This window comes from Paramormyrops kingsleyae, chromosome 2 (genome assembly GCF_048594095.1).
Source record: "Paramormyrops kingsleyae isolate MSU_618 chromosome 2, PKINGS_0.4, whole genome shotgun sequence".
In the NCBI taxonomy this organism is placed as follows: domain Eukaryota; kingdom Metazoa; phylum Chordata; class Actinopteri; order Osteoglossiformes; family Mormyridae; genus Paramormyrops; species Paramormyrops kingsleyae.
The window spans coordinates 3,433,052-3,457,462 of NC_132798.1; the positions used below are offsets into that span (position 1 = coordinate 3,433,052).

Genomic DNA, 24,411 nt, shown 5'->3' on the forward strand with positions numbered 1-24,411 from the left:
TAGCAATTGGCTACAAAGTTCATTTCCAGTGATGCATGGAAAAAAGTTCACACAGTGGTAAAGGGATATGAATCACACAGCCAAATGAAATATGTATGAATTATAGTAACAGTTACCCTAAGCAAACATTTTATTTTTAAGAATACATTTTAATTTTGTACTACCCTAAATTATGCTGCATAATGTCATTTTAATGTGCATGAACAATATATCAATCACAATAACATTTAAGTGTTTTCTTATTATGACACATTTCAGTAGATTAGAGGGCCAGTGTGTTTTAAAGATGTTATAGGCATTGCCATATTTAACCAGGCCAGTCCTGGACTGGATGGGCACAGGACCAGTCGGTCCAAAAGGCAGCCAGAGTGAGGCACTGTCCTACACAAAGTGAAACTGGCGTGCTTGTGCCCCCCGCAGTGCCAGCACAGAACCACTATGCGATGTATGGTGCCAACTTCTGGGGGGCGCGAAAGCTACCAGCTAATTTCATGTTGTCTCGGGCGGGAGGGCACTGCGATGTGGTGGGAGGGCACTGCGATGTGGCGGGAGGGCACTGCGATGTGGTGGGAGGGGCATGGTGTCAAGGGCCATGCTAGGTTTGCACAGTATCACCAGGGGACTAGCTAGACATTCTGGGCCCCCGCCCCCATTACATTATATAATCGTATAATTTTATGTATTCAAGCGCCCCTGTAAAGTGCTGGGCTCCCTGAATCAGTCAGGGTGTCCATGCTCTTGCGACGCCGCTGGGTGACACCAGAAAGAAAAACAATGTAAGTAAAGTGGCAAGAAGAAGAAGACGAGACCAGACCAGACCACCTAGAACCCTGCACACCAGACCACCTAGAGCCCTGCAGACCAGACCAGACCACCTAGAACCCTGCAGACCAGACCACTTAGAGCCCTACAGACCAGAGCAGACCACCTAGAGTCCTGCAGACCAGACCACTTAGAGCCCTGCAGACCAGACCAGACCACCTAGAGCCCTGCAGACCAGACCACCTAGAGCCCTGCAGACCAGACCAGACCACCTAGAACCCTGCACACCAGACCACCTAGAGCCCTGCAGACCAGACCAGACCACCTAGAACCCTGCACACCAGACCACCTAGAGCCCTGCAGACCAGACCAGACCACCTAGAACCCTGCAGACCAGACCACTTAGAGCCCTGCAGACCAGACCAGACCACCTAGAGCCCTGCAGACCAGACCACCTAGAGCCCTAGAGACCAGACCACCTAGAGCCCTACAGACCAGACCAGACCACCTAGAACCCTGCAGACCAGACCACCTAGAGCCCTGCAGACCAGACCAGACCACCTAGATCCCTGCAGACCAGACCACCTAGAGCCCTAGAGACCAGACCACCTAGAGCCCTACAGACCAGATTTCAAGATGAGAAAAGATTAATAGAGGTGTCAATATATATTTTTTTTACAATTAATCTATTAATATCATGAAAAGATTTTATTGTCTGCATGTTAAACTTTACTACAGCTCATACTGTTATCCACTATAGGTATCAAAATGAATGCAATTAAAGTTAATGTGATCAAAGACATTATGAATTCAAAGCACCTGCCTTATGAGATTTTCATTATTATTATAATTATTATTTATTATGACCAATGAATAACCTGGGTCCTGAGGTGGGTACCACTGGCTTAGAGGATTTGCCATGGTATCAGCATTAGTAAAGATTCTGTCCACGAGGTGGGGCTAGTTACCCGTGAATGAGTACTTCGTTGAGTCGTCGCTTCGGTGAGGCACAACATTTGAAGTGGGTTGATCCAGTTAATATCTAGGGTGCTAAAGATTCTGTAAGTGCATATTAAACTCAGCTAATAGTCATAATTAATCTTCGCAACTACATTGCTTTATTTAAATTATTTTATTTATTACTGAAACCATGGTGTTTACTTTTGACTGAAACTTTTAAAATATACCCATTCAGTAGACTGATTTAGGCTGTGTATGCCAAATATCTGCAAAACATCTCGTAAATTTGTTTATGTTCTCGTTATATATAATGAGAATAAAGCATTCTTACAAGCCGAGCGCTCGCCGTCGGCTGTCACACAAATCCACGTGACGATGGTTGTGCGGCGCATGCGCCAAACGCGTTGGCTGACGTCGGACGTCACGTTGCCTGATGTTTATTCAACGGGAACATGGTGGTTCGCAGCCCTGCGAGTCAAACGAGCCTCCGGTGCCTTTACTTTTAAAAGGTTTAGAAATTAACAACGAAAGAAAGAAACGTGCGAGCTGTCCATCGGCCCATTCACAAGAAGTGGCACAACTTTCTGACGCAAAGTTAGACAGTAGATAAAGGGACACGCAGTTGCACAATCTCGGAAGAGCGCTGCAGGTCCAGGTACTGCGAGCCCAGGGCTGGCTCCTGAGTACGGGAGGACTGGCCACATAAGACATCTGAAGAGAATCACAAGTGCTCGAGGGGGTGGAGCTGACTTCTCCAAATCCTCAGGCCCTGCACGTTTGGGTCTGAAACACTGGGTTCCACTTGATTCTTTAAACTTTTTCAGACGAAAATCGCGTCTTGTCCCCGTGTTACAGACACCGATTTTGTCTTGGTAGAAGAACCTTTGCCGTTTTCTTGGAGGGAAGCAGTTGAGGAGTATGCGTCTTTACACGTAGTCCTTACCCAACGATAATGCAGTGTCTGAAGGGGGCGAGGTGCACAGGTACCTATGTGCTTTATCCACGCAGAGGGCAGGATTTCTCTGATGTTGTTGTCAGCTATCTAAATGAACTATGCTTAGAGTGACTTTACAGCCCACGCTCGGCCACACTTGGATCAGCTTTTCAGGTGGTAGATCGCGTTTATCTTTACTTGATCGGCGAGTTCAGCGAGCTAGTAGCGCAGGTTTGTGCACGCCAGTGTAGGTGCGCCTTGTGTACTACGCGGTATGATGGCTTTCATAATGCTCGTCAGAAATGAGCCTAAACCCAGGATTTCACGGGAAAGGCGAGCGGACACCTTCGTGAATTTCTGGAAGCTAGATGGAAGATGGTAACGAAATGATCGTTCTGGGTTGAGTACGAGGTTGGAGGATCCGATACTGCTGGGTCAAAACCACTCCGAGGAACGGTACTGTGACTCCAGGACGCACACGTGTGTGAATGATCTTTTTATAACGTTAACATAAGTGTGTACGCTTACTATAAGAGATCGACTGGATATTTATTTGCTTATCAGAAGAGCATAGGTTTATATTATGTATTTACTGCTTCCATGAAAGAAAATATTTTAAGCGCTATTATAATCAAGAATCTTTATCCATTCCTTCCAAATAGACAGAATTTTACTGTGAGTACATCTTGAATAGAACCATGGATGTTCAGTGGTGAAAACTAAAGGCATAGCAATAGTTAATCCTTTAAACCGCTTTATTGTAGTTAACTTTGTGTAACTGCTTACACTACTGATTTAAGTTATTATTACAGTGATTTGTTTCCACATAATGTGCCCAAACAGTGCCTTTAGCCCTGGAGAATGTGACTTTCAAACACATCCTCATCAGCTCAGTGTGCTCTGTATGCATAGGTAAATATTATTTTCATGCATGCTTTTGTATGGTTCTTGATTATTTTATGTTAATATAATGAAAATTTCAAATCCGGCCAAAAAATATACAGATAATTTTTGGAAGATACTTGACTAAGTGCCTTTTGGTGTACATCAGTGCCTTCTACCTCCTGAAACACTACAGTTTTGGAGACCATTTTTGATTGTCTTTTTTTCTACTGACTTAAATGAGGCCATATCATAGACATACTAGGAGATTTAATATATGATGTACAGGTGGTTTAAGTACTGACCTTACACACTCTGTTGTTGCATCTGGGCAGCACATTTTAGTCAGGGTTAAGTATAGGATGCGATCTTAAGCTCTCATGCGCTCTAACGGCAAAACGACGGACAGCGTGTGTCGGTGGCTCTGCTGCTAGGCGTTAGCCCTGTCCCGTATCGGGGTGCCGGCACTTTGCGTGTGACCCATCCGTGGCCAGCATACTGCCTTTATGGGGCAACAGCCAGGGAAGAGCGCTGGCGACCCGAGGAAACCAAGCCTGCCGGCGCTGCACTTCATCAAAGGGGGAAAGAAGGAGGCCCGGCTGGGACTGCAGCACTGCAACGTCTTCGAGGAGCACGGTAGGTGCGGCGCCTTCTCCCTTCAGCTTAGGACCAGCTGCCTTGCCCAGACTCCCCTTTTCGTTATGTTTTTGTATTTGTTTGAGAGCCACAACACCAGGCCCTGCCTTTTCTTGGTATACCCACTGCTTTTGAAGCACTGCTTCACTTTCATTGTCATCCTCCTGGCATCATTTTACACCTCTGGAGAGTTCATGGTTATGGGACCATAAGGAAACCCTTTGGTTTATTGCTGAGTGTATTGCGAATGCTGATTGAGGACATTTTTGGAAGATTTCAGTATAGTTCTGAGTCTACTGCTCATCGATTGGGTGTTATCTGTGTGTTCTCTGAATTCTGCTGTTTGGTAGAGAAGGCTAGTACCCTATGCTGTGGTGTGCAGCTGCTACCTGAATGGAGAGTGTACACTTATCATTGAATATCTCATTGATAAATGCTGCCTTTATACAATTTCCTGGCTTGACTGGTACTGATCCCTTTCAAAAACTGTTTAGTGACCTCCTTGGTTTCCTGTGCATAATATAAATGAAACAAGGTCTGGCTCTGATTTTTTTCTGTCATTACTGATGATATTACATGGAATAAAATGTCTGGTTTCTTATGTAGTGGGTGGTAATGTCTAATTGCCTAGTAATGGTGTCAAGCTACTCTAGCACAAATATTTTGATGATTTTGTTCAATGCTTTCAAAATTTGCTGAATGTTTGGGGAAATGCATTTGAATAAACTTTAATTGAATTTGGTTGGAACGGAGACAAACACGGCCGGTTTTATGATTTCAGGGTGTGCATCACCATTTCCATCAATCCCTAAAAGTGCAAAAAGCAGGGGAGATGGTGAGGAAAGCAGTAGGGTGACCTGGAAACCATTAGTGATGTCAGTCTGCAGTATCGTAGCATCACCTTCTCCAATGACATGATGTTCCTACTGGGCACATTGAAGTATTACCTGTATACACCGTTCAGCCAGAACATTAAAATCACTGACAGGTGAAGTAAATAATATGGCCTTGTCAGGGGTGCCATTATATATTAGGCAACTGAACAGTCAGTTCTTGAAGTTGATGTGTTGGAAGGAGGAAAATGGGTAAGTGTAAGGATCTGAGTGACTTTGACAAGGACCAAATGGTCGTTCCCCTCCAACTCACCCAGAGCCCTGCAGGTCATGTCATGGAGTTTCATAAAGAAATTCTATAAAATTTACCTATTTTTGTGGTAATAAAGTTGTGCAAAATCTTAATACTGTCCACCCAGTTGTTTTTCTGTGAAAAATGTTTAAAGTTGTTAAAATTAGTCTTTTTTGCTATTTTGAACTCTGATACACTATACGGACAAAATGGATTAATGCCATTTGCATTACACGTTTTTATAAGTTAAGTACCAGGAACCATATTACAATATAAAAAAAAATCAAGGATGTGCTGTTATGACACTATTATTAAATAATTTAATGAAAAAAGATAATTCACAAATAGTATTTAGGGGGGAGGAGACCAAAATAATGGCTAATCCCCATAGTAATGGCCTCCCCAAGCACGTCAATCAGCCTTGGGACCCAGGACCCTGTTGCTGGGTCACCGGTTGGCCCTCCTTGAACCGTTTTTACAAATCTGTCTCCACAGTGTAATAATTATTTCATTGCTTCTCCACAATGTGGCGACAGATTTCTGAAAGTGGTCCAGCGAGGGCCAGCCAGGGAACCAACGACAGGGTCCTGGGTCCCAAGGCTCAGTGATGCACGTGCAGAGGAAAGACTAGCTGGTCCAGTCCCATCCCGCAGGAGAGCTACTGTAGCACGAATTGCTGAAAAGGTTCATGCTGGCTATGATAGAAAGGTGTCCGAACACACAGTGCATCGCAGCTTGCTGTCTACGGGGCTGTGCAGCCGCAGACCGGCCAGAGTACCCGTGCTGACCCCTGTCCACCACCAAAATGTGCTTACAATAGGCACACGAGTGTCAGAACTGGACCATGGAGCAATTGAAGAAGGTGGCCTGTCTGATGAGTCACGTTCTCTGTTATTTCATGTAGATAGTTGGGTATTTGTGTGCATCTGGGGAAGAGATGTCACCTGGATGCACTATGGGAAGAAGGCAAGCTGGAGGAGGCAGTGGGATGCCCTTGGCAATGTTCTGCTGGGTCCTGGCATTCATGTGGGTATTACTTTGACACATAACACTTACCTAAACGTATTTGCAGACTAAGTACACCTCATAATGGCAGTGGTCTCTGTCAGCAGGATGACGCGCCTTGCCACACTAAAAATTCTTCAGGAATGGTTTGAGGAACATGAAACAGAGTTGAAGGTGTTGACTTGACCTCCAAATTCCCTAGATCTCAGTCTGATCGAGCATCTGTAGCATGTACTGGACAAACAAGCCTGATCCATGGAGGCTCCACCTCACAGCTTACAGGACTTAAAGGATCTGCTGCTAATGTCTTGGTGCCAGATACCACAGAAGACCTTCTGAGGTCTTGTAGAGTCCGTGTCTCGACAGGTTGGAGTTTTGGGGAGAGTGATTCATCTGAGCGGATGTGTATAAACAGGACTGTTTGTGAGGTCATGACCCTTCTCTTCCTCGTCCCATTGCCACTTCTCCAGAGAAGGAATAAAAGGGAGGAGGTGGAACAAGAAACCTGCCCCTGCTGTACCCGCCCATTTCAGGGTGCTCCCTCAGTGATCTTGGTTCAGAATAAGCTTTGTGCCCAGATTTATTCTATTCAGGTTGCTTATTTAGCTTGCAGTTTCTCTTGTGGACACAGGAGATCATCTTCTCTGTCCATCTGGCTTGTCACACCCCTGGAGAACAATAGCTTGAAAAGCCAGTCTTTGCCAGATACCAGAAAGGGCATTTTGCATTGCTTGTGCAGTTGCGTAATTGACATTTATAAGTGTACTGCAGTTATTGTATTCCCCAGCCTTTGGGGAATGCTTCCGGTTTTAGCACTGGTCCGCCGCTGCAACAGACACTTTGGTATGCAAGCTAATAACTGAAAAATAGTTTGACAGATCTTTCACACTTTGCACACACATTGTGTATGGGGGAGGAACTAAAAGTGCTTCAATTCTGAGGCAGATTGCCCCAAAACTGAAGGAGCGCCATAACATGATATCCAAAAAAGGGCAGTTGTGACACTTGATCCCGTTAAGACAATAACTTAATAAGGGTTCGGAATGGAACTGATTAAATTTTGAGGCAGATCTCCCCAAATATGAAACGAATCCACTGTAATGACAGCAAAAGGATAGGTAAAAGCAGGCAATGTTTGACGTTGTGAATGTGATAAGTCAAAAAGTATTTGATGAAACTTTTTCCTGCTTCCCAAAAAAGGGGCTTTAGTGGGACTTGGTCTCTGTACAGGAGTTTAGGCCCCCGGACAGCCCAGTCAATCAATATAAAACTAAACATAAGCAGTTACTGTTATTTTATTACAATCATTATTGTTATTATTAGAACGTTTCCATTCAATTGTTCATTATCCGTTAACCAATAAGTCAGCTCTGCAAAAATATAGCCCTACTGTGTATTATGTCTGTTTTTTGGCCACGTGCATGAGCTGAATTTTTTTTTTGCCATAAGGTGACATCATTCAAAGTTGGCAGGTTTACAAGTAACCATCTAATCGTTGGGGCAAGATTCTGTAAAGTGTGCAGTAAATGAATAATTAACCTTTCAGACCAACATAACACAACAAGGACAATCAGCATTCAGGCAAAAACACAACATAAGGAGAACAGGGAGTCCTGGGAGTTCAGGGAATCTCTGCTTTTAGCCTGAACAGAAGGTATAATAAGCCCACCAAGTAGGAGATTATAATGCCAAACACCCACATTTCCTTATTTCGAGTTCAAACCAATAGAACAGGGTTATTCAAATCACGGTCCTCGAGGTCCAAGCACTGCTGGTTTTCCAGCCTTCCTTTACCTGTCAGTCAGGTGTGAAGCCTCTGGCCAATCAGAATCAGTAATTATTAAACTAACTACCTGGGAGAACTGAAAACACGGCCTGGATTTGGAATCGAGGTCCAGATTTGAAGAGCCCTGCAATAGAAAAACCTAATATTTCAGATACAGTGGAAACCACTTATAGTGATGACGTCTGTCTGGGTGAAATTGATCACTATAAGCGGATCATTATAACGGATTCCTTTTTATTTTTATTCCTTTTTCTTTATGTCTGTCAGATTACCATCTAATTGACATTTGTATTTTTATTACATGAATATGTTATTAAAACAGACAGTGTCACTATTTACTTAAATTTATTGCAATTTTCAAAATACAGTACAGCTGTTTCAAACGCTTTTCAAATGACAATTCTTTACAAATTAAATTACTCAACTGTGTATAATTCAAGTGCGCTATAATACAGTACTGTACATACTGTAATATACAATTTACTTCATTTATACAGTGCATTTTCACTACGTTACATTATCTCAAAATGCTTATTGTAGTTTCCCTTCTGCATCTCTGTGGCTCGTTTTTGTCATAAACTTTGTTGAGTATGTATTTGTCACTGAGAGAAAATGACTTTTTCCCGTTATGTTTTCTGTGCACACCACATTAGCCTCAGGTAGCTGGCCAGACGCAGATGGGTCACCACAAACCAAAGTAAGGAGATCAAATGAAGTTTAAAAAAAAAAAAAAAAAGATTTACCTCAGTTTAAATTTTTTCCATATGTTGTCATGTTTAAAAAGACCCACAATAAACACAGTAAGTGGATTACTTGATTACTATAAGCACATTATTTAAACAGTATTTGTATAGGAATGCTTATGTCCCAAGCTTTTTGATCCATATAAGCGGGGGATCACTTAGTGATTCTTAGACTAGCTTAAAAAGTATTATGTGATTTTTAGAACCCACTTTAAAATGAATTCCTTAACACAATTTGCCCAATAGACATATAGTGTTCACCAAAATTTTTAAGTCCTGTATTCTTCTGAAACATTTCTGATGCATGTTTACTTTCTGTGAATTTTAAAATTTGTTTAAAGTATTTCTGTAACATTTGTCTTGATAAACCTTAGTGCTTGAGGTTCTTTCCTCCATAACTGTCTATTTTCAGAAGCAGTCGTGCCCTGTGAACACAACACGTTGCCGTACATCCCTCTCGTTGCCGTACATCCCTCTCGTTGCCGTACATCCCTCTCGTTGCCGTACATCCCTCTCGTTGCCGTACATCCCTCTCGTTGCCGTACATCCCTCTTGTCAGATACAGGCCACTGCTTGCTTTCTTTGATTTATGACAAAACGAATGCTACCTGTTTTTTAATCATTTGTAATGATTATGCAGTAGAAGTATTGAGTCTGCTCATGAATCATTTCCCCTCTATATTTAGTGTGTCATTCATGTGATGTTTTGTATAAAGTCTGACAGGAAGAACAGTCTTGCTGCTTCCTCTGTTTGTGTGCTCAGGCTTGTCTGGATGGGCCTGAGCTACCATCAGTCTTGGTGTTTAATGTAAGTTGACCATAGAGCAGTGCTTCCCAATCAGGTCCCCTGGACCCACTGTCAGCCCAAGGTTTTCCTCCCTCTGAGCTCCCTGCCATACAGTCTACATTTTTGCTCCCTCCCTACTATGAACTGGGAGGGAGCAAAAATGTAGACTGTCTGTGGGTCCCTAAGGACCAGATTGGGAAACCCTGCCGTATAGCATTGGGGTGGTGTGTGGCTGTGAGGGTTAGGACTTTGTGCCTATGACCAGAAGGTTGCTGATTCAAATCACTGTCTAGCAAGGTCCTTAACTGCAAACACTACTCCAGGGGTGCCAGGTTAACAACTGACCCTATCCTCTGACCTAGGGCTGGACGCTAAAACGATAACGATAATTACCGTGATATAATTTTTATCTATCAATATAACAAATGCTCAATAAAAGTTCAATATAATTTATGAACCAGTGTGTCAACAATGGCACATTTTGCATCGCAATGAAAAAACATAACGTTCTCTGTGACTGCTTGTCAGAACGTCCAATGCAGCTCAAGCACACAAACACACAAACGGGATTTATTGAAAAATAACAGAATATAATAGGTCAGACAGGCAGACAAAAGAGAACACAGTCAAAACAACAGGACAACTCACCAGGAAAGTGGGCAAGTCGAAAGCAACCCGTCTAATAAGGGTAATCCAGCTAAATCCAAAACGAAAGTCCACAGTAAAGTTCAGCCCAGGAGAAATCCACACAGCAGTAATCCACAGAGAATTCAGAAAAGCTAATGCAAATTTGTGATATAAAATGCTGTTTGGCAAGTGTTTGTCGCAGCCTGACGATACTGAATACTTTTTCCACAATTAACCATCTGTTTCTTTGATTTTCCCTCTGGAGCAAAAATCGGCCTTTAACCGGGAAGAAATAATGATTTGACACAATTGTGATAATTATCGATAACGGCTGATCGGAAATTTTTTTATTCTGATAACATTTTTGGCCTTATCGCCCAGTCCTGCTCTGACCACAAGGCTGACTTTCAGGTCTACACGTGTGTGGAAAAGATCAAATGAGATATGCAACACTGATTTATTTTTTTTTTTCCTGTGATTTCGCCTGTACGTGGCCGATAAAAGAGACATTCTATTCTAGCAGTTCAGTGGAGACAATGTATCCCTGATGACCGTTTGTTTTGAAGCTGAAACTCACTGTGTTGTTTGTTCATTTGATGCACAGGGCTTTCATTTGCAACCTTGAATTTTTATCCAGCATACCATCATTATGTGGTTCTGTGTTCGCTGAATACCTCCACGTTGCTGTTTTTTTCCGACTCACAAAATGGGCTTTAATCTGCTTCTTCCAGTATTGCAGTTCAGTTCATGGGTTGCCTCACAATTTAAAAATATTTTTTAAATATATATTTCATACATATCTCACTTCTGAGCTTTTAAGATGAATTGACATACCAGAGAACCCTTCATTCTTTTCTATAATCACGTAATTGCGTTGTCCTAATAAATTAATGTGTAACCGTGTGTTTAAGAAGATTACTGGGATTACGGCAGTCTAGCCTCTAGTAAATGGTGCCACTGAAATTAAGTTGGTAACACTGTAGTAAATGTGATCTAAGCTGATCATTTTCTTTAAAACCGCAGGAGTGGTGATTTTCAGGAAGCATTGCATTATCTCTGTCAGCTGTACTTACACAGCTCCAGGTAGCCAGAATGCGTCTGTTTCCAGCACCGCAGCCGCCCAGGACGTGCCAGGGCTTGGCCGTGCCTCCTCACTTTCCCACAGACATTTCCTGAGACGGCAGCTTCCAGCAGCAGGCTTTGTGCTTCTAGCCTGTGTCTTTGTGCAATCCCCACATCATTTTGACCTGGTTACTGGGGGCAGTTAAACTCGAAACCCTGATTATACTGGAGCAGTAAAAGCTCAATTGGACGTCCTACGTTTATTTTAGAAGAGATGGCAAAGCTGATAATGTAATTCCTTTGTAAGAATGCACTAACGTAAGGCCTTTATAAGAATTTCCTTTAGTTCAATAGTGTTCTCAGCCCTTAACCTGCAGTCATTGGAACTGAGCTAAAAACACTGTGTGTCCAGCGAGTCTCTGGTTGTGAATTTAGGAATGTTAACGGATTAATAAAATTCTGTCTGCGGCCACAGACACTTAGTGAAACATCTTGACGTATTAGTAGGTTAGTTGGCCTTTTCCATGAAATTAGCATTTACCAAAATTAAAGTCACAAAAGTTTAGATGTGGGATCAAAAAAGATAGCAAGTAGAAGTCAGGAAGTCAGTAGCTTCTGAAGATTTGAAGTTTTATTTTTTTTTTTCGATGTTAAGAAATGTGTTGTAACAAGTAGCTAGACTGTAATGCACAGTACAGACATGAAGCCAAACTGGAAGGAGGAGGGAAGATGGTAATCCTTGAAAATGTTTGCATTTGGCTCTTTGGTGACGCCACAAAGGTGCAGGGCACCATTCTGTGAAGTCAGCTTTTGTTTTTCAGACAAGGCTGCTGGGGTTGCTTTTGAGATCAATGTCAGTTTGCTCTCTCTGGATAGTAAAGAACCTCCTGATCCATTTTTCATTAAACGCAGGGCCAGTTTGTACATGTTTTACGGTTGTTTTTAGATGCCTAGTGAACCCTGTAGTGAGCGAAGTAAAAAGTAACATTTATGGGTGAAATTCCCCCTTTAATGTGGTTTCTTGGCTTTGACATCCATAGCAAACTGAAGTATGACTATTGGAAAGTCTCCCTTCCAGCTGTCATTCACTGCAGTGGTGAAGCAGTGACTCGCAGGCCTGCTGTGTGCAGGTAGGTGTGTGCAGTGCTGCTTCCAGACATCTTTGGGATGAGCCTTCCTGTCGTCTTGGGTTTTCCTTATAGGTGGCAGTAGAGATCTGTCATATTAACCCCTCCGGATAGAGGCAGTGTTGGCCTCATGTGTGACTTTCATGGCTTGAACTTGTAAGTTTTCTTTTGTTTTTAAATGTATGTTTTGGTTTCATTTTTATTTTTGTGCCCTTACAGAATTCCTTGCCATATACTCACTCCATAATTTAGTTGTTTTGTGGCACTTTGCTGTCACAAACATTAAGTATGGCAGAGTTAGCCTGACCTCAGAGTATTGGGCCCAACTCCTGGCTCAGTGGGGTTCTCCTGTGTGCCCTTTACTCTGCCGGCCTTTCAGAATGACACGATGGCACCTTCAGAAACCAAAATGAGTATCTCTGCTTGTTTACAGCCAAGGATTCCAGCTCCTTCTAGATGGATCTATCAGGTGGAATGTTATGGAATGGGTCTTTGAAAAAAGCTTTCAAGCTCTCAATAGATTTTAATATGTTAAAAAATTATTGCATTAAAATACTTGGTGTAATATCATTCTGTAACATCTGCCAGAAATAATCGTCATCTTGAAAGGTTAGTATTCAGTAATTAGTTTGCTGAATTTAGCTAAATGACAGAGAGCCAATAGCTGTAATTGTTTTATAATTGGTAGAGTTGGTCCCATTCCCGTTTTTTGTGGATTGGCGTAACATTAGCTATTTTCTAATCCGCGAGTAGTGATCTATGAAGATGACTAGACTCCTATCAGCAGGTACCGAAGTGACTATAACATTCAGTTCCTGGTATGTTGCTACTTATAGCTAAACCCTGCAGTATATTGTTTTCAGATGTTCTGATATAACACACAGAATATGAATCCCTGGTCTTTGTGGTTTTATTTGCATCATCTACAGTTTAAAAACCTGAACAATTTTTATTAAAGCCATTTTCTCTTCTCCCATTGTCTATCAGTTTCGTACATCTGTTGTCCTGTAGCCTTGCATCTTCTGATTTCTTACTGTTCTGACATCATAATTAAATTAAAGATTATTTTCTAAAGCTTTTCTTGCCTTTGTTAATGTACATTACAGAACTGCACTGTTTTTAAACTGTCTTAGTTTCTAATGAATTCTTAGTTTTCTTTTTTCTCTTTTTTGAGGGGTAAGGTTTTTTAAACTCAGGTCGTCACAAACTAATTCTGGGCCCTGTTATTTTTGACATAACTTAAGTAAATAAAATAAAATAAAATAAATAAATAAATATGAATAAATATATATGACAAAAGATGCTGCTGGGATGACAAGAGTATCCCCCCCCCCCCCCCAACCCCCCGATTGATCGGTCAGCTCCTCCTTCCTGTCTAATCCCTCTCCCAACCGCTACATTTTCTATAATTAGCGGTTGGATCAACTGATAATGTGAAACTCAATAGAGGCGTTTATACTTGAATCCTCTGAGTCCTAGTTGTGACACGTAGCTCTCAAACAAAACCTATTCAGTAATTGCGTATTCCAGTTACATGCCAATTTGTACGAACTTTCCCACCAGTTAGGTGGTTAACTGTATTTATGTATGTTTTAATGTCCATATCATAAAATGTTATTTATACTACTTATATTCTTTATAAGTCTAAATATATTTATATTCTATTTATTTCTCATTTGCACCATGACCAGTATTTTCCATGACATTAGAGGAAAAACTGACACACACCAATGGTATAACTAATGGCACTGCCACAGAGAAGGCAGCCATAGGCAAGCCGTACTGCAAAGGGACTGTTTTCCATTGTAAACTGTGAACTGTACCCGACCCGTACCTGCGCTTACTGTACAAAGCATGACTAAACCAAGCGGGCTGTATCACCACCATCTGATTGGTTGAAATGCACTGCACCAATATGCATGGATTAGCATTCCTACTTGAAAATGTACGATACAACAGCTGAACGGAATGCATTGATAATACAAATGTAAGCAAGCTAATGCTAATTCCGCTAGCATTCGATGCTGTCCTAACATGGAGATTATACAGACATACTAGTGGAAATTAGCACATAGTAAATCATGGTGTTCACCATACAAATAATCGAATAATAAAAAATGGAAGCGAGCTGGATCCGCGCTCTAGTGTCTCTTGCCGGTACCGGCTGGGTATGATCTGGTTCCTATATGTCACTGGAAAAGTGCTATAAGTACGTACCATGTGATGTCACACACACACATAGACGCCATTGTAATTTTCTTCTGAGATCAGCTGTTACTGCTACATTGTTTTTGACTGCAGACACACAAGCTTCAGTTAGCTGGCAGAAAGCTGCCCCACAGGACAGTGTGGTTTACATGAAATCTGCATAAGGTACCAAATCCCAAATTTGGGAAACCTAAACACGAACAAAGAAAGTGGTTTTTAGTGTTTTAACTTTCGGAATAAACGTAACACTAGATTGTTATTGAGGTAACATGAAGAGGTGCGCATGTATGCAATTGGCAAAGAAGCTGACAAAAAATGACGACATTTCCTGGACGGTCCCACACCCCCCAAACACCAGCCTCTTCAGTAGGCTTGGACAGTATTAAATATTTCAAATCATCATACTGTCTAGTATTGTTTTCCCACAAATATTTGGCAATACGTTAACTTTATTTTAAAATATTCAGGAAATAAACAGTTTGAGAACCGCTGACTTGTACCATGTTCCTGGGAAGGTTGCAGAAATATCCTCGGAATATTTTGCTCACAAGATAATTACTGCAGCCTCCCTTTCCGTCCTCTGCAGCCTCCTAGCTCTGCTGCTTCAATTACGGTGTGATTTGTCTCCGGTGAATCAGGTGTAGGGCTGCAGCTATCGATTATTTTAGTAATCGAGTATTTTATGGATTATTCCATCGATTAATCAAGTAATCGAATAAGAAATACTTTTGTCTTATTAAAGAGCAATAGTAAGTATTCAAAAGAGGAAAAAACAGGTGTTTTAAAATGGAAAACTCATTGGTTTCCTTTTTAGAAACATTTTTAATAGTTAAACTGCATACAATATCTGTCAAGAGAACTGAACCTTTTTAGTACCCACAGATAGTTGCTGAAACGGGCGGATTTTAATGTTCTGAAATTTTACGGGCGGGTATGCGGCCGGGTAATTCATTACACACAGGTGGGTAGCAGGTCAATCAAAACAGTATTGTAGCCTGCAAAAATAACATAAGCGAAAATATCTATGTATTAGACTATCATGTACAAATTGTCATCATCACAGTGTGTTCAGTATGTCGAGGGTACCTTATGGTGCTTTCGATTATTACTCCCCAAGTCGGAACTCGGATGAAAACATCAGGGAACGTCACTTCCCATCGGAAACACGCCTCTTTTATGACGTTGACGTCGGACAAGATTTTGTTGTCCGAGTTGCCCCTGTGATGTAATTTCAATATGGCGGCTTACACACTCAACAGTAATTCTATTTTATAAATCTTTAAAAATGTTTATTTTGTTAAATGTATTAATAGTTATAAATGTAACTGCACGTGTTACATGCAATATCAGATTTTTACCAGACTTGTTAGTGTCTTTGGCTTGTTTGTAGTTTGTTTGCCTCTCGAAAAAAGAATATTGCTATGAATGTGCTAAAATATTTAATAAAGCTTTTAATGTGGTTTGACTAGTTCGTGTTTCATGTTTGTTTGTCTCTCGGAAAAAATAATCTCACTCCAAATCTGGTAAAATATAAAGCGACAACACACAGCAGCGTGTTCATGGAGGCAGCCATGTTTGTTCCGAGATGTGGTAGCTTGAACGGGAGATTGTCGGACGTGATGTCACTCAACTCGGAATTTCCGAGTTCCGAGAGAAAAACGAATGCACCATTAGATAACCGCTTCGATAAACATTCACATACACGTCTGAATCCTTGCTGAAGCGTGTCGTCGTGTTCTCTCTTTCACGCTCGTCACAGTATGGATAGCTTAGATCTGATCTAGATGGATAGCCATCTGATTTGATTTTGAGTTAAACGGACTTTTTCGTTTCAGTTCAAAATTCATGTAGGCCTAGCGCTTGTCACGGATTTAACTTTGAAATAATCACGGGTGCACGGGTGGGTGTGGTGCTGTACTGTGCGGGTGCGGGCGGGTGCAGGTCTCCAAAACTGGACCCGTGCAGGACTCTGCTGTCTGTCATTGTCTAAATGTATTTTTACTGTCTTAATATTTGTATTCAGTTAGCTGTGATAGCATCGTGCATGTTTACACTAATGCAAGACTGAGACTGAAGCGTTACCCTTTGTTTCCGCAGAGATGGATTCATTTCCCCGCGCGTACAAGTTATCTTAGGTCGGCGTTCATGGTTTGACTTCTGAGATTCAGATCGAGCTCTAGGTAATTTTTTTTTTAACTGGTTGGTTCGACTTTTAAGAAATTCCAGGTCTTATGAGTTCGAGAACTGAGGTACTACTGTAATGTTTTTCTGGAGCATTAGTTGTCTTAGTTGTTTTTCTGGAGCAAGACTTGTCAAATATTTTTTGACTTATCACATCAAATGTCATCAGCAGTCGCTCTTCCCTTTGGTGTCGCTATGCGACGCTGTTCCAGTTTTGTAACACTTTGTTTAAAAATGTGATCATTTCCAGTTCACCCATACAGTACATCTGCAAAGTTTGAAAGATACTTTTTGAGTTATTGTACTAAGAATTGTTCAGATGCAAAAATGTTTTTTGTCTGGAAACATTCTCTGCTTTTACAAAAGTCCTACATCATTTTCTGTCACCTCCTGCTATCCAGCTGCAATAGATATCACCCAAACACACGTTATCATTTCGAACAAAAATATTTGCCATCGAATTTGTATCCTGGTCTTTATTACTAAATGTTAACATTATCTAGTCGGAAATTCAACTTTTAAACCAATTTGCAAATATTTAAGTTGGATTGAAATTGATTTAATGAAAATGGCATAGCTTAAATGTGCTTTGCATCCATGGTCTATGATAAAATGTGGAGAAATGGTTCTTTCCTTTCTGCGGGACTTAGTGTTGTGGTCAGGTTTGTAACATAAATAGAGGATTGATATAGTCATTGTTTCTATATACAGTATAATGGTGTATGTTTGATCGTGTTGTTACGTTTCACTGTGCACTTAAATAGCTTCTTCTTCCGTGAGGTACTTCCTCAATGCTTTGGACAGTGTTATTTATAGAGGCACCTGTGAGGTGCACAGGATGTTTAACCCAAGAGTGCATAATAGCCTGGGACTCCCACCACAGCCGTAGGGAATCCCCAAAGCACGAGCTTCCACAATACCTGGAAATGGGGGACGGAGTCTAGGTAAAGTGCGGCTTTAGCGGAAGTGAGAATCTCCAGCGTGTCTGTGGGAAGGTTTGAGCTCTGAGAGGCCACTGGAGGGAGAAGGGCTGATGTGGTGCAGACAGAAACGTTAATTCCACTCAAGATTGATAAGTTCATTTTGTTCAGAGTGTATATCTTTTGAAAAGTGAGTTACATGTAATCCAAACATTGAACTTTCTCAAAAATGTTGTTCTTTGATATTACCAGAAGAATAATCCTATCTGAGTTTATATTTAAAGTGAGTTTAGGTTTGTGGACTTTGCACATTATCAGTTTTAATGTAATTATTCATACATTCCACATGCCATGGTGGTTTTCTCTGGCAATGTCTAGCAGGAAACAAAACACAAATTACTAGGTAGAGCACTGTTTCCTCTCCAGTAAAGTAACATCCTAATGCATCGATGAGTCATTTTTTTAAATGCATGTGCTCACTATATTAGTCTATACGCTCACTCTACGTTTTTATTGAAATCTGCACCTTTGTACTCTCTGCACTCTCTGAATTAGCATAAGGGACTCATATCTGTGCATAACGTCTGTTTTCCATGTGTTGATGTTTTTTTGGATTTTCCTGGTTTTGTTATGCAATAGTTTGCATCTTTTCTACTTTAGAACCTACACAGGGGATAGTAAAGTCTACACAGGGGATAGTAAAGTCTACACAGGGGATAGTAAAATATCCACTGGAGATCATGTCTAGCGTCTTTGCTCTGCCAGATTGCTCGCTCACTCATTGGACCCTCAGACATCCTAACCTCCAGTCTGCCGTGGTTCTTGCTGCGTTTGGGCAGCACTCTCGCTATCCAATGCCCCGCTTTGTGTGTAGAGAAGGCAGATGTTGCTTCGTGCTGTGGGTGGAGTTTAGGCCAAGGAGTAGAATAACATGGAGCGCGGGGGCCCAACGAAGGGGGGAGGCGGTGTGGAGCCGGAGACGGGAGGACACTGGGCCGGGCCGCTTAGGTGAGGGTGAGGGAGCGTGTTTTCATGTGTTGGTGGGGGGGAAAGAAAGCGGGACCGCTCATGTAGGTCTGCTTTTGAAGGCACAGAGTTCATTTTGCTTGCAGCATCACATCTCTGGGTTCTCCACATTCCGGGGGGGGGTTCCAGATGGTGGGCACCACTTGTGGAGGCTTCCCTGGCCCGTTTCCCAGCATGTCTGAGCGCACAGTGAGCGAAAGCCGTCTTTCCAGTGGCCTCACCTCTTCTCTAAACCTGCTGAACACTCCGGTGAACATCGGAGCAGGAGTGCAGCCGCGTTCCCGACCCTAACCCTGACCCTAACCCCAACCCTAACCCTAACCCTTCACAGACACTGGCTTTCACCGCTAAAATGGCACCGCGAACGCCGCTGCTGGGAATCTCCTTCTGCAATCCGAGCTCTCGCTCTCATGCTCTCTCTCCCTAATCAGCCGTAAAAAAAAATCTGGATTTAGTTATACTTAAATACTGTGTTTAGTTGGGTTTACTATCCATGTAAGAAAAGTACTAAAAGGAGAAAAGTCAGTCTGTAAGAAAGTTAAGTGCTCTTCTGTGTGAATGAACAGAATTGCTTATTCCTTTAAAGGACATTGTAAGATGGGACAAGTGTGACCCGCAGCCAGGAGCTTAGCGTTAGCTTGGCTAGCGGCCGCTGCTCCTGTGTGCATCACCCACAGAGGGCTGCCTGCTTCGCGGAGTATCCCCCTATTTCAGTGATCTTAAAGCCTAACAGATGTGCTCACTGCAGTCCTTATGTATGGACTTTAAGAGCGCTGGGGGGGGGGCAGGGCTGGGGGTGGGATCTGTGGCCAGACCCCGGCTAGTCAGGAGCCCTGCAGAGAAGGCAGGGTGATAACGGGGGCCGCTCGGGGGGGGGGGGGGGGGCTGCTTTCAGGAGAGATTCCAGCTGTGCTCTCTTGCTCGCTCCCCCAAACCCCCCCCCCCCAGGCCCGGTACAGCAGACGCCTGCCTGTAAGTCTGTCATTTTCATCACATGCAGTCCAGTAACCACATTTATGCCAGAACTCCTTCAAACTTTTAGATCCGCTCTTCTAAATCAGCAGTCAGTACGTTGCATCTCTTTGTTTCCCTTATATCTGCAGGGGCCGTACACATTACAGGAACACGGCAGAGACCCTGTAAATAATACGAGGCAGAAGGTTAAGCTATACCAGGCCTGGAAGGGATCTTAATTCGTTAGTCACCACTAAGAATTTGCGGGCGTCTATTTTGAAATTTGATACATTGCAGAATCCACTTAGATCCTGGCTTTTCCCGGTGGGTGTTTCTGTTTTTCTAAGGCCTCGGATGCTTGAAGCATATGCAATAAAAGTAAAATTAATTCCGTCTAATACAAAGTACAGCCAAAGCTTGAAATGCAGAGGTTTGAGGACAGAGAATGTCACTGGATGTATTCAACCACATATGAACATTTTTTTGACAGACTGACTTTGCCTAAGGGACAATATGGTAAATTTACATATTAAACAAGTTCTGTAGATAGGGACCTTACAGAAACAGAGGTGACTGCTTACCATCTGAGGGCAAATGCTGAGGCTGAGGAAATGGAGACAAATTTGTCTCCTCCTGGCTTCTTATAAATGCCAGACTTCTTGGCAGAGAGGAAGCATAATGGTAAAAGGTGTTAAGTTTAAGAATTCCCTTGATTGGCAAGTTACAGATGCTATAAACCTGTAAAAGGAACACGGGCTCTGTGAGGAAGACCACGGTTGTCAGTGCCGTTCATGATCCCTTCTGTAGTTCATTTGGGTTATTTAAGGATAACTGTTTACTGTAATATTTGTCTCCTGAAGATTTTGCATGTGAGTGTATGGTAAAGGCTGAAGGGGTTGCAGTTCTTCCCATACAGCGCTCTTTAGAGCCGTTTAATACACTTTAACTGCACTCTTGCGCAAAAGTTGTCTTTGCCGTCATGGCAATAAAGAGCTCTGTCCGTAGTGTTTGTTTTTCAGTGTAGAAGTATCGCCTGCGTTTGATCGGGGGTCACATGACCCGCATGTGACAGAGGAATGTGTCCTAGGCTTGCTCTGTTTTTGTTTCTCTCTGCTTGGCCTTGATGTGAGAGCCAGCCCAGTGCTGAAAGGCTACTCTGCAAAGGGGGGCCGTGTATCCACGGCTAGGCCTGTATGTGTTCCTCTGCTAAACCGCGTGTCATTCTGCATGTGACGTTTCGGATTTAACTGATTCTGCGTTTTAGGACCTCTTACCAGAAATTAATTCTGTGGTTCCCTTAAGCAGGCTTTTCAATCTTTCTTAAACCCTGGACCCCCCCCCCCCCCCCCCCCCCCATGAAAATACACCAGATCTGGGCACCTCCAATGTGTAATCACTTTAGAAACCATTTTGTGTTGATACATCCCTGTTTTCTTCCCAGTGGCAGTGTGACAGGATTATGGTCCGTCTACTAGATTAATAAAATTACGACTTAAATTACGCAAATTGATTAGCGCAAGATACTCCGGTTGGCATTGAAACATGGAGTCCCAGCCTCCAGTCGGTCTGCCATTTGAAAGGACGCACTGTTACGTTACCTTGTTTGCCGAAAAGGCCCGTTGGTGAAACACGGTGATGTCTGCCCGTGGCTGATTCCTTGCACGGTGTTCAGGGTGGGGGGCAACACTGTTGCTTCTCGTTTGGCTCTAAATAAGCGCGTCCCTCTGTCGTTTCTGCTGCTTAGTCTGCTCATTTTTTCAAAGCGATTGAAAGTTTTAGACAGTTTTTTGTTAACCCTCAATTCAGATGGAAGACTCTTGCTTCTGAACTGGGCCCTTTGCTAGATTCGAGGTACCAGCCGCCTACACGCTGAGCCTTAACCGCTGCGCTAGCAGTCACGAGCGTTTATGACCCCCAAAGGCTATCAGACCAACATAAAACACAGTCGCTCCTAATCGTAGGCACATTTTCAGCTTCTTTTTGTTCCGTTCCGTGGAGACGTTTAGAGTTGGGGGGGCTTCAAACTGTCCTGTTTACGTCAGCTAGCTGTTAACATACCAGGAGCAGTGTAATAAATCGCGGCACTGACTGATTCTCATATGAGTTCACTGCAGAATTATGTGCCTCCTCCCCCCCCACCCCCCTTCCCTTTTAGCTCCGGCGTCCGAGGTCGGGGCAAGAAGTCGGCCCCCTAGTTATTTCCACATCGCCGAGATTGAGAACTTCTTGCATTTGTGTCGTGGGGGGAGAGGGGACGGGGACAAATGTCAGAATGTAGCACCCATGTGACAGATTGATTAAGGTGAATAATGACCACCCCCTCCCTCAACCCCAGATTCTTAGCATTCTTGTCTTGGATGGTATAGGTAGGTATCTTGCAGTTCATTTTTCCATAAACAATCTAGAGTACAATAGCAGACCCACCAGGCAACAGTATTAAGATTTTTTCCCCCTTGCACTTGGAAATTCTCGGAGACGCTGTCGGAAGCCAGCAGGCTTGTAGGCTGCGGGTCGGACCCTGGGGCCGGCCAGTCTGGAGCCGCTAGCCGAAGCCAGCTAGAGCCCATGATCTAAGTCGCTTGTCCCCATGGAGGCTGGCCTGCATCGCAAAGCCGCAGCTGGTCTCCCGGACGACGCTGGAAAGGGCCTCTGCCTGTGACTTCACAGAGCTGGCCTGCGTTCGCCTGTCCATTGGATCTGCGCAGTATTATTTAGGAAGGCTCAAGTGCTAATCTCAACCAAATGAGGCCGATTTTTCTCTATACATTCCATTGCTGCTCTCATAAAAAAGAACTCTACACTTTCACTGAGGTAGTCCTCCTAATCTGTTGAGAATGGACAGACAAGATTACAAATGACAGTATTTTGGGGCTGTGAAATGATTTTTTTTTGTGGTCGTTCTGTCTTGAAACGGCTTTTTAATTTCTGCATGTCTTATTCCTCTCAGTCTTATTATTGTTCTACAAATTTTGACTTTCCTCACAAAATCGTTTATTGAGGCCTCCGGCAAACACGAAAGATCATTCTTTGGAAGAATACAACGATACACTCCATCGCTTCCTAAAAAAAAAAAAAAAAATGTAGGGATCGCTTTCATTAGTTCAAAAGAGCCTGTATACAAAAGAAAATGGCTCTAACAGGCTAGAGATTTAGTAAAGGAATCATTAAAAACAACATTTTAGTACATTGAAGAATCGTTTGTGCTGCTGTGATCTCTGGGGCTTATGAGTACATTCTGACCTTTCTTAGATACCCCGGGGTGTCAGAATGTGTGTTTTATTCAGCAGATGTTGACGCTGCCTCAGAAAAGTGAGCAACATTTCTTATGGTCTCGTACAACAATATCTGTAAACTTTAGTCCCAAAAGGGCACATTTATATAAGTTAATGTTATTGGCTTTATGATTCTGTGATTTAAATCAACGTTTTATACGGTGGACACTGTATATCCCAGATTGCGGAGAGAAAGGGGATTATTTTAATTTTTTTTTTTTAATTTTTAAAAAAAAATATTTTTTGATTTCTTTGGAGAGTGGCAGAGCTTGCACCCTGAGATCTGAAAAGTTTAAAGTTCAGAAATGTGCTGCGTGTGTCTGTCCATCCGTGTGTGTGCGTGCGTGTGTGTGTGTGTGTGTGTGCGCGCGCGCGGGTGGGTGGATCCAAACAGCTGATGTCATTTAGTCAAACAGGCTGCGTTTGAAAGGGGCCCTTTGTTGGCAGAGTGGAGTGGAGCGTGAGCGAGTCCCTAGGCTCCGCCTGCTAACGGACGCTGGAGGGGAGAGAGGAGAGGAAAGGAATGGCTGGACAGAAGAGTGCCGTAGCCCTCGCTAAGCTAACGCATCCATGTGCCGTTCCTACGGAAGGATACGCTTTAACGGCTCCCACAAAGAGTGAGCGGCATAGAGGAATCTAAATGGAGCGCCATGGATTAAAGAGCCGGCAGACATCTTAAACAATAAGGACCTGGTTTCCGTCTCCGTGGACCAGAGAGGAAGAGGGGGACATAGACAAACTTTCTTTAAGGATGTAAAAGTTTGCTTTTGTTGTTTTTTGTTCGCTTTTGCATATGTGTTAAATGTATGCGATATAAAACGTTGAAAAACTAACGGAAAAAGACTGTTGGGGGGGGAGGGGGAGTGAAAAGCAAGCGGATCCGGAGGGAAAAGCTGGATTTTTATAGCGGGACTGAAAAGAATCAAATGAAAATGCTGGAAATCTGTCTGAAGCTGGTGGGGTGTAAATCTAAGAAGGGCCTGTCGTCGTCGTCCAGCTGTTACTTCGAAGGTGAGCGTGGGGCAGCAGCAATGGTGGAGGGGGGGCAGGGGGACGGGGGGGTTCGGGGCGTGTTGCGTTACAGAAGGCTGCAGGCACGCAGATGGCTTCCCGGAATGGAAAGTTTTGGCCGCTCCACAGCAAGGCCGCAATCTCCTCACGAGTTCGGGGAGGAAGGAGTGGGGGTGCTAAAAGTTAGGTGCCGTGAACGGGGGTGGGGGGTGGGGGGGGGTAGTCAAGGAATGCTGCATGTTTTATTCTATTGTCTTCTAGTGTATTATGCTTGCATAAAGCATTGAAATATGCACTTATTAAAATGTGCATGTATAATTTTTCATTGCTGGATGGTTTCTTTGTTTTTGTGTGTATATTTGGTCACTATGGATACCGTTCTTGAGAGCATGTGGGCATGCTC

The 24,411-nt window shown here is 42.9% G+C and overlaps 1 protein-coding gene across 2 annotated transcripts in view; it reads left to right on the plus strand.

The window, feature by feature from the left end:
- Window positions 1-2,147: 2,147 nt before the first annotated feature.
- LOC111842668 (tyrosine-protein kinase ABL1-like) overlaps window positions 2,148-24,411 on the plus strand; it is a 40,098-nt gene continuing 17,834 nt past the window's right edge. Inside the window, exon 1 of one of the 2 annotated variants that reach the window (XM_023809526.2) lies at window positions 2,148-4,174. In XM_023809526.2, the coding sequence (XP_023665294.2) occupies window positions 4,045-4,174 (130 nt within the window). In that variant the 5' untranslated portion in view covers window positions 2,148-4,044. Of the gene's footprint in view, window positions 4,175-23,342; window positions 24,009-24,411 lie in introns of those variants that run through there. The other variant, XM_023809527.2, reaches the window with a different exon arrangement.